Source organism: Nothobranchius furzeri, chromosome 13 (assembly GCF_043380555.1).
Source record: "Nothobranchius furzeri strain GRZ-AD chromosome 13, NfurGRZ-RIMD1, whole genome shotgun sequence".
Taxonomy (NCBI): Eukaryota; Metazoa; Chordata; class Actinopteri; order Cyprinodontiformes; family Nothobranchiidae; genus Nothobranchius; species Nothobranchius furzeri.
Genome location: NC_091753.1, coordinates 48,373,783 through 48,384,868, shown reverse-complemented (window position 1 = coordinate 48,384,868; position 11,086 = coordinate 48,373,783). Strand labels below are relative to the sequence as shown.

Below are 11,086 nucleotides of genomic sequence, written 5' to 3'. Positions count from 1 at the left end.
GCATGGACGTAATTTGGGGGGGGGGGGGGGGGGGGGGACAGGGGGGACATGTCCCCCCCCCACTTTTTCCAAAGTCAAGTTTTGACCCCTGCACTTTTTACCATCCAAAAACAACACTACGCTATAATAAACTGACACTGGTTAAGCTCTAGGACCAAGCGGAAAACAACCGTTTGTGTTGAAGCCTGTTTGTGTAGAGCATACTGTAAAGACCCCCCGTGCCCCCCCCACCCCCCCCCCCCACACACACACACATACACACACTTCTAAAGTGAAAATTACGTCCATGCGCAGGGGAGTTGAGGGGGGTGCGGTCGGAAGTGTGGATGAAATATACGTCTCCACCCAGGCCTTGACCCTCACTTTAAAAATGGAACCCAATGCCTGTCTGCTTGACATTCAGCTTTAAGGGGTAACAGAACTCTATCGATTTGATGGGTGGGATAATGCGACGGAACAGAACAAGATACCAACGGCTTGTTTCAAACGGCTTTGGCATAAACTCTGGACTTTTTAGACTTGGCCTTTTCTTCGAGTCAAAAGCAGATATAGGTAATCTTTAGGAAAAGTACATGCATCTTCTTGGACGGTGTATGGCGGACTGCCCTATTGACTGACATCCACAGCAGCGAGAACGTCACGTTGTTCGTTGTCCGATAACATGCAGAGACAGCTTAAAAGACAACCGTGGATTCCCCCCTGCATGGGCTCTTCCTATGGGTCGTGGCCAGACTATAGATTCATATTTGGCTTGCCAGGCTAGAGAGGAACTCTAGTCAGGCTCTGTCAGATGTGAAAATTTAGAATTAGAATGCAACAATAGAAGAAAGAGCACAAAAAGGGGGAGCATTAAAACGGGATGGGAAGTGCAAGGGTGGGAGATGCTCTCTGAAGGGCTGGGTCTTCAGCAGCTTCTTGAAGATCGAACGGGATGTCCCTGTTCTGGTAGAGTGAAACTAGTCAGCAGGAGATAGAGAAGTCGAAACACCAGCGGCTCTAAATTAGAATACTAATGTTGCAGGGGCACCGCATGCCTGACAGAGAGTGGAGTTGATTTAAAATAGGTGGAACTATTGTGCAATCAAAGGCTTGCTTCCAGGGAAACAGATATCAGTCGGAACAATGCCACTGTGTGACTGTGTACGTCCCAAGGGGAATTGTGAGGCTTTCAAAAGCTAATAATGGGGAGGGGGAATGGCTTTTTACATTATTGTGACAATAAGTGATTCATCTGAAAAGTGATTGAAAGTAGGCAAAAATGTTCTGAGTCATGTACAAGGTTGCAATTCAGCTGGCTTAAAAAAATATCTCTTTTCTCACTTCTGGTATTTTTTCTTCTAACGGAGGATTGCTCCTCCAGTCTAAAGAAACGTGTCAGACTTTATGCATAGCAAAGAAAAAAGCAAACATTGAAATCAGTGCAATACACTCTCTGCAGAATTACTTTCCCAGATATACACATTTCATAATAGTCCACAATTTCTGTGGGTCTAAATAACCCAGTAAAAGGCACAGACCTACAAAACAGACCACGAGGTTATGGGTGTTTCCTACAAATAAGCCTAATCCATGCAATGTCAAGCCCTTTTAAGGCATTTTATAGATTATGACTGGCAGATTATAGTATTTGGGAAAGTAATTGTCGTCAGGTGTTATGAACATTCAAAGCTTATTCTCCACCCCTGTCATCCCAACAGCAGAGATTAGGCTCGGAGGGGAAATCTTCTCTCTTGATGGAAGGAAGGAAGGGGGGAAAAGGCACTCTAAGTATGTGTAGCCAATCAGCTCTCTGCTTTCTTGAGCACCCTGTTCCTCTGGGCCATTTGATCCAAGAAAAGAAGAGTCCTCCTTCCGCCCCCAAGACCTGTAATACCTGCACGATGAGTGCCACAGTGCTGCCAGCTGCAGCAACCAAACTCAATCCCACCACGTCAAGGCCTCCCGCAGAGAAATCCTCAGGCCTGAGAACAGCCACAACACACAGAAGCTCTTTAGAGCCCCCTGCTGTGCTGATTTAGTACAGCATGTTAGGGGAAAAGGACGTGAGCCATTTTGCTCAACATAGAAAGTCTTTTAGTTGTTCACTGAATCGACTATACTGGAGTGTAAACTGTACTTTTCAAGTAAAATGTATGCAATTTAGTACTAGAACTGTATTATAGACAGCCGTGTATTGTATTAATCATTGTAATGGAGATGAATTGGTTAAATTGAGAAGGAGAAATCATCCAAGGACGCATCTAAAGGTCACGCTGAAGATTAATTGTCCACAGTTGATGACAAGGGCAGAAGCAAAACACCCATTTTTAGGCACTCGCTTCCTCTGAGCAGCATTAAATCGCTGCGACCGTTCCCAACGCAGAATATCTTATTGGAGGATTTCTGCCCACAGTGATGGCATATCATCCAGCAGAGCTCGGCGTTGTTGTAAAAAATAGAAGGCAAACGCCTTGAGCTGTCAAGGGGCTGAGATTGCTTGTTTGGAAGGTTCAGAGAATAGCGCCACTTGTCTATGCATGTCAGGTCAAATGTCTTCCATCACTGTAAATCTCATTTTATAGTTCAGCTTTTATAGTGACTTAATTAAGAATACAAAGGCCACAGGTCCTGAGTTAGCATTTTCAACGCATGCTGTTTAAATTATAGCTGCTTCTTTATTGGATGAGTGGTTGTCACAGATGATTTACGTTCCGCATATCAAATCAAAACAGCCATCTCAGGGAGAAGACGGCATCACGGAGATTCAGAAGATCACTGAGGATGTGTTTTTCCTCGAGTTGTCATTTTGTGACTCTTTCTTTGATCAGCAACAGCTTCAACGCAGAGGGACTTAACGTAAATCAGGACGGTCAAGCATTAAAGGTGACAAATCTACAAACAAGCTAGGTTTTGAACGCAAACACGATCACGAAACAGTCATCCCTCCCCTTCGGTATCTTCCCTGAGATGCTTCTGTTGGAACCGGAAACCCGCGATGCCAGACAAAACAAGATAGAGCTAAATACCAGTCACTGTTTTCTAGGTCCAAGCGACTTTTGTTGACTAACTTCAAATGGTGTTTTTCTTTTTGGGACTCTGGTAGTTTGTGCTAAAGTTGAAGTGGTAGCAGCTGGCTGTTTCTCCTTCTCTGATATTATTGAGCGAAGGACCTCTTACACCAGTGATGTTCTGTTTCTGAATACACAAGAGTGTAATGAATGGAGGACCCAGAGAAGTGTGGACATTTTGGCAGTTTGGCGAGACTTTGGTCTGAAAAGTGTCATTGGCTGATGTTTTTAGACAAATGCGAGAGAACCAATTTAATTATTTTCTTTTTTTTTATCTCCACAACATTTATAGCTACATGATGTTTGAACGTTGTTAAGAGGCATGAAAAATGTTTTAAGCTAATGTGTTAGGGTTAGGGTTAACTTGTGCACTTTAACATGGTCAATGATTAGCAATTTTTAAACATCCCTTTCTCTTTAGAGATTTTCAAAGCTGAAAGGTTTTTGTCTCCATGACAACTCAGGTGTCATTCTCCAAAGCTTCCAGATATATTCATTTTCCTTTCATTTACAGAGATCCACCTGAGTCAGCTCATTATGATAATTTTTGTCATTAAATGGGAATAAGAGATTAGAGTAGAGACACCCTACCTCTTTCAAACAGCAGGAAGTAAAGCCAGATCAGTTTTTTTTTCCTCCACAAAGATTTGGGTCTGCATATTAAAATTAGATGGGGGGGGGGGACTCTAACCTAATGAAACTAGGCAGCTCAACAGTCAGACTCTGCATTCTGATAATACAACCGCATCACTGGTGACAAGTTCATAAAGGCCACGTCTGATCCTCTACTTTAAAATTAATGAAGACAGTTGGCGCAGGCTGCATGCAGTTTAACCCCGTAGGAGGACCCACAGATGGTTGTGACATGGGCTGAAAGCAAAGCAGCTGATTGATGTAGAATCTGAGCCGTGTATGGTCGCTCGTGGAATATCACACCTTTAAAGATTACCTTTAGCAACACGCTAATGAAGAGTTGCATTGTACCCTTAGGTTTTTTCAAGGCTGTTTCACGTCTATTCTCACCATTAGTGGCTAATGGATGTAGCCAGAAATGTTGCAATTCAAAAGGGCCTAAAGCAAAACATGAGGGGTGATTGAAGACCTGCACAGTGGTGTGCATCACAAATGTGCACTCCAGCATGGAAACCCAAGAGATATTTTTTGCAGGTTTTTAGTTTTTTCATTTCATTCTTTGGTAATTTTTCTTCAAATGACACCCGCGAAAGGACGGTTGCATCACATTAATCTAGCAGATCGCCGGAGCTGTAAGCAGGGCTATCCAAAAATAAAGACTGGGGTTTTTCTTGCATATTATTTTGTAACGTCATGAAGGGGCTGTTCCACCGAAGGTTATTTACCCTCTCTCTCTCCTCAGGAAGAACTAATCTGCATGAGACTGCCTCAAGGTCATGCATTTGCTTCTAAACCGTTTCTTCATTTCCAGCTCAAGAGAAGAATGAAGACAAAGGACTCTTTCTTTTAATAAATCAGAAGAACTCTGTTTTTAATAAAGCTAATCAAACAAAGTGTTAGTCCAATAATAAAATGTGAACCAATCTGTGAAATGACAATGTTATGATCAGTAGTATTATAATGAGTAATATAACTTTAAACTAGCTGCACTAGACATTCTCATCCACGTAACGTTAAGAATCACATGACACATTACCTTTTGATTTCAGATTTCAGATTTCATTTATTGGCCAAGTAAAATTACATTTACAAGGAATTTGGCTTTGGTAGATGTTTGCTCACTAAAACATACAACAACCACAATAAATGAGAATAAAAATACCTAAAAACACATAAGAACATGTATACCCACACACATGTTCATTTACACACACACACACACACACACACACACATATCCATAAGTATACTGAATAAGTATTAAAAACTATAGTAAAAGGATGGTAAAATAATCTACAGATTCAGGAGAGAAATGGCTGAAGGAAAGAAACTGTTCTTGTGTCTGGTAGTTTTTGTGTACAGCGATCTATCGCGTCTGCCAGATGGGAGGAGATGGAAGAGAGTAGATGCAGGATGTGTGGCATCTTGTACAATATTCACTGCCTTTTTCCTGGTCCTGCTGATGTACAGTTCCTGGACAGAGGGCAGTTGGGCACCAATGATTTTTCCTGCTGTTTTAATAATACGCTGTAGTCTGCATTTGTCCATTTTTGTGGCTGACCCAAACCAGACAGTGATGGATGAGCAAAGTATGGATTCGACTGCAGCAGTGTAGAAGATGATCAGCAGCTCTTGTGGTAGGCCGTACTTCCTTAGTTGCCGTAAGAAATACATCCTCTGCTGAGCCTTTTTGACGATGGAGTTGATGTTTGTTTCCCACTTCAGATCCCTGGAAATGATAGTTCCCAAGAACTTGAATGAGTCCACCATTATCACTGGGCTGTTGGATATTGTGAGGGGGGGGCAGCACTGTGGTAAGCTTCCTAAAATCCACGACCATCTCCACAGATCTCGCATCAGATCTGGAAGATCTGAGGCGTGGTTTAGTTGGTGCTTGGTAAATCTGTCCCTTTTTTGATTCGACCATAAATCAAAACATCCAAATTAAAAAAACTATGCCCACATCATCTTAACTTCAGTTCAAAGCTTTCTAGAGAAGTTGTCGGAGTGGCCAATCCGTAAACTTTCCTCTTCAGCCGAAAGAACCTGACGACACGCTGGATCAAATCTGTTGCATGTTCCACCTGCTGCAACGGTTCCTTTCAGAATAAAAGCGGAACCATCACGACCCCTTCATGGTCTCGCTAGATGCCAATAAAACTGTCGTGACCGGGAAGTATCTCAAGAATGGTCTGGTCGGCAGTCGCTGCTTTTCCTACTGGCTTCGGTTCCAGAGAAGGTCAAGTTGGACCTCGACATTCCTGATCTAACGGGGACTTCCGTAGGCCGGCAGAATGGTGTCTCAATGTGTGTTATAAATCTCCAAACCAAAGCTTAGCGCGAAACTTCACCTTCACTCCCATCAGAACTAATCGTTTCTCCGGATTTGCTGGTTCTGAACATTTCACACATACACCATCCTCAGTCCTACTTCACCTAGTTACACCATACATTTAGTGTTTAAAGGTAGTCTAGTTTTAATTTGTTTAGTAATAAATCTTTAAACTTTTAAAACTTGACTCTTTCTTTTGTCTCTGAGTTAATACGAAATGGTTACATAATCCCTGCCATAAAAAGTTCCAACCTTCTGGTTTAAATTAGCCAACGATCCATAAGATTGATTTCATTGGAATCTCACATTTTATGGTTCATTAAATAATATGTAAATTGAATCTTTTGCACACTATAAACTACTTAGCTAAGTAACTAATGTAAGAAAAACACGGTTTTCGTATTAAAACATCTATAACTGCAAGAGAAAAATAGTATTTTTCCTGTATTTGCAGCTGCTGTACACACCTAGCTAGGTATCCCAAAAAACAAGATATTTTTCTAGTTTGGTCCGTCGTCCACTCAATAGTGATGATAAACAGCACTAAAAATTCCTGTCAAAGTACAAATTTGCAAACTCCCTATTATCAGCATTTTAGGTTTTGCAACGTCACTACCAGCAAAAAAATGCTCCGATATTAAATAGGCAAATTGTGTTAACGCTCACTTGTTTTTACAAGGTTAATCACTGCTTTATGTAAAAGACCACAGGCGAAGGACGGTGTTAAGAATGGTTTTTCCCCACCACCTAGTTAGACCCAATCCCAATACTCGCACTTCTGCCGTTGCATCCCTCAATTGCGTATTCCCATCCAGGGGTGCAAGTGTGTAGGCCAGGGTGTCCCGATTCTCCAGTGCAGAAGTTGACCACGCCCCTTTTGCAACCATGATGTGGACTTCAGCAAAGGGTATTACCCACCATCCACTGCTGCGTGGGAATTTTGAAAAGAAGGCAGAGTAATGGCTCGAGTGCCCTTTCTGAAAATATGTATTTTCAAGTATAATTATCAAAATATTGAATATGTTATTATTGTGTGAATGATTACAATCAAATGTTTCTCTGTTGAAAGATGCATTAGAAAATATTAACTGAAGAAGGTGCTGGTTTGTATTTTTGGACATGACGTGCCAATAATCTAATCCCTTGTTTTAATATATTTCAGTACAATTCTACAGACTTCTGAGTTAGCAATAAAATGTTAAGATTAAAAATGAAAAGGAGAATTTTTCCCCTTCCGGTCTGGAGAAGCATTTGGAATTTTCGGTGAAAATCAAATCTTCAATATTAGAACCAACATTGTACAATTTGCATTTTTTCTGCCATTGAACCATCGTTTCCCAACGATAGAGGACTGCTCTTCAATTTCCAACAAGCATTTGGAATTTGAAAAAGACCTGATGTTATACAAAACAAAATTCTCAAACATGATCAAAAGTCCTGAGTTCGGTACCTCAGTCGAATCCTGAAAACATGCCACACTTCAACACCTCCCTGACAATCTGTGTGAGGATGCATTTCAACATCTCAGCGTGCGACCGAGGAACAGTTCTATTATAATCAACTGGATTCATACCCCTCTCATCAGATAATTAAACTCATTTAGTCACACTTGAAAACACAGACGAGATATAGTCCCCTGAACACCACAGATCTGAAACATTTTTGTTTATTTGCAGCTATAAGAAGTCAGGAGTGTGCAAAATCAGTGAGGTTACATATTGCCTTATCAAAGTGGTTTGGTACAACGGTGACAATGTACATTAGGAGTTAAATAAATAAGTACAGTAGTGTAAGTTAATACAGGAAAACAGTCTATTTAAGGAGGCTTAAAATGCATCTGAGTGTGTTCTTAAGTCATTTTTTGAGAGTTCATCACTCCCACCAAGAATCCATCCGCCGCACGCGCACTCTCTGTTTATAGTGATATTCTTTCAAGTGTTTCTTTAAAGAATTTGGAATGGGGAGAATGTTAATGCCATCGTAGGTGGTGTAGCTGCTTATTACTGCTCTGCAGATGTGCTGCAAACTGAAAGGGTGCGTGCGGTGAATGGGGTTGGACAGAAGAGGCTCGAAGAACATGCAGGAGTTGGGGTCCTTGTAGTGCTCCAACAGCCCTGTGACCGTAGCCGCGTGGAAGACGCTGGGGTCGTGAACGTCGAAGCTAAAGTTGTGGTTCCACTGTTCGATGCGCGCGTGCAGAGAGCGGCCGTAGCGGCGGAAGCTAACAGAAAAGAGATAGTCCTCCTGGGCGGAGTCTCGAAGCAGGAAGGTGCCCTCGGGCTTCCCCTCCAGCAGCGTCTCTGCCTCGTAGCGGTCCATCACTCCCCAGTAACACGGGAGGTTAGTGATCTGCAGCAGGTCGGGAACTAAACAGTGAATGTAATCAATCTGGGTGTGAATGCGGTAGCCTTCATGAGATTTATGATGCTCAGTCTGAGGACGTAGAGCTCTTGAGGTCAGACTGGTCATCTTTAGATCCGGGTCAACCAAAGGGTCAGAGTTTACTTCAGGGGTCGAGGTCGATGCCGCAACTTCATCCAGAGTGTCCAAACAGCTCTGTAGCAAAAGTTGATGCTGCTGTTGTCTTTGGATAAGAAGCTGCTGTTGCTGCTGAGCAGAGACTCCATCAGTCCCCGCTAATTCATTCATACCATGAGCCAGCTTAGGGCCGTGCTTGTAGAGAGGGTTAATTTGGGCCGTCACCTCAAACGTGTGGATCTCTGCGTTGGGGGGTGGCTCAACGCCCTGCTCGATGCTGATGCGCCTGCGCTCTCGTAACTTATCATCCACGTCTTCCACCGCAACGGCCATCGCTGAAGTTGGAGCGCTGCACACGACTGCAGAGTCTAACAGGGGAGGCTGTGTAATGGGGGCTGTGTGCTGCTTAATGAGATACCATTTCTGAGCCAGCTCTGATCCTACAGGGAAAGGGCAGTCATCCAACATCAGCTCACTGAGATGGATCTTTCGCCTGGAGGAGGCGCAGGCAGCCGATGATGAAAAGGCCTGTGGGGGTGGAGCTGGTGCTGGTGCTGCTGCGCTGAGTGTCTTTATTGGAAAACACTGACCCACGGCATCTTGTATTTTTTGCCTTAGAGTGCGACTGGCATTTGACCCCCTACCCTCTGCTTCACTGAGAGAAGGTAAGTCTGTGGTGGAGCTCACTGTTCCCAAACCTGGTCTGGCAGCAGGGTCTGGTCCTAATGACGATGACACAACATCCGAGCCTTGCCATCTCCAACTATCCTGAGGAGACGATGAGTTTAAGCTCCTGGCCTCCAGCTCATTTAACAGCTCGCCATACTCAAACCCATCACTGACAGGCCGCTCAGCTACCGTTTCATGTAAGGAGACTCCTTTTTTCTTCCCCTTTCCATTTTTCCGGCCACTGCCTGCATCTCTTCTTTCCTCTGAGCGGCTTTGTCGCACCTTTGGACGGGCTCCCCTTTCTCGCTCTTTCCCTCGGTTTCCTGAGTCATTTGGTAATGACATAATGAATTATGTGAAAAAACAGAAATAGCTCAGGAAGTTGCAATGAAATGTCATATGATCACGGGCTTCTTTTAGCAAATTATCCATCCACATTGCTCGACTTAAATGGTAGACTTATCCAAGAATCGAGGCCATGCAGGCATGAACCTGCAAAATGAAATTAAAATGTGTTACGGTTAATGTTTAGGTTTTTTTTTTCCTCAAACAAAACAGATCGTAACTCAATAGATCTTTAGTTGATGCCATCAGCGTTATTATGTCAGTTTAAAGCAAAAACACACATGAAACACGTTTGGTATGAACATGCAATTTCCATAAATAGTAATAATTTTAAACTGTTGTCTAAACATATCTTACATTAATATCAGGAGAAACCTCTGCTGTTTTTTTAAAATGTGATAATGAAATTAGGATTTTTTGTACATTTATGTAATAAATAACACCTCAGATCTAGCTTTGTCTCCAAATATCACACCGGCTGACTATTACATTCATCTGCTGAGATAGTGGAAGCTCGGACAGGATTAGAAAATGCTCCAACTCTTTGCCTGAATCTAAAACTAATGTTCGCTGAAGATGATTGTTTGAAATGTCTAATATGGCCATGCGAAACGGTTGACTCAACTCTCAAATGCATTAAAATAAAGTAAATAGTTTTACTTAATCTGCGAAGTGAACATCTTTCTGTTTATCGTTGGTAAATGCTAAGTTAGCATTACAGCTAGCTTTCGGATACTCTTTAGTCAAAGCGGAAATGCTTGTTTGAGTTAATATTTATATTTGCCCCTCACCGCAGCTTTGGACATTTCAAACATACCTTGAGCCGCTTTGAACAAGTTTCCACATCAAAAAGCTTTTATTATCTTCCTTATAAAACTAATGACATTAACAAGGCGGCTAGCGCATATCAGCTTCATGAACCGCTACGGGGTAAAATAAGAAAAAAAAATGGTGTGACCCGGAAGTAAACGTTCACCGGTAGTGAATCTCCCAAAATAAAATTTTTGGTGTAAAGTTAAAAAAAATACCTACTCGTATGTCATCAATTTAAATTAATTCGTAGTGTGTAAAAATCAGGCAAAAAAAAAAAGACAAACCACAAGTGAAATTGCAAAAGAACTGAACCTCTTTATTTGGACTGTCAATGATCCGACAGATGTTGCATTTCAGACCATTCACACATGAGTGACAGTAAAAAAGTAGAGTGTAAGCATGTAATGCAAAAGGTTCACAAAATATTAGAAAATGTCTGGGGGAGTTATTAGAATTAAATATAAATTGTATAAGACAAATATGTGCAGTGTAACCTACAGCTGGCTGCAATATTTCAACAATTATAAGCCCAGTAGGACTTCAAAGGACTTCAGGAACACTTGGTAGATGTCTCCATGTGACAGGCTCTGTACCTCCTAGCTTATGCTTGGTGTGACTATACACACCACGCTGAACTTATGAAGTGCATTTTCCAACTCATGTCTCACATCACTGGAACGTAAACATGAAGTAAACATATTCCTTGGCCTGTTAGTGTTCCGGGTACTCATCACACAATCTGTGGCTCAGATAAGCATTGACATCCCCT

At 42.2% G+C, this 11,086-nt stretch overlaps 1 protein-coding gene across 1 annotated transcript; it reads right to left on the bottom strand.

Annotated features, from left to right (window-relative positions):
• Positions 1-7,662: 7,662 nt before the first annotated feature.
• Positions 7,663-10,443, bottom strand: socs9 (suppressor of cytokine signaling 9). Its single transcript, XM_015951181.3, has 2 exons — positions 10,322-10,443; positions 7,663-9,651 (listed from the first exon to the last, which is right to left on the bottom strand). Exon 2 carries the CDS (start codon positions 9,502-9,504, stop codon positions 7,885-7,887), a length of 1,620 nt encoding a protein of 539 aa, XP_015806667.1. The 5' UTR covers positions 9,505-9,651; positions 10,322-10,443; the 3' UTR covers positions 7,663-7,884.
• Positions 10,444-11,086: the final 643 nt, after the last annotated feature.

Bases quoted from the DNA above. Each gene is read 5' to 3' on its own strand.
- socs9 (XM_015951181.3), bottom strand. From the start codon at position 9,504: ATGTCATTACCAAATGACTCAGGAAACCGAGGGAAAGAGCGAGAAAGG.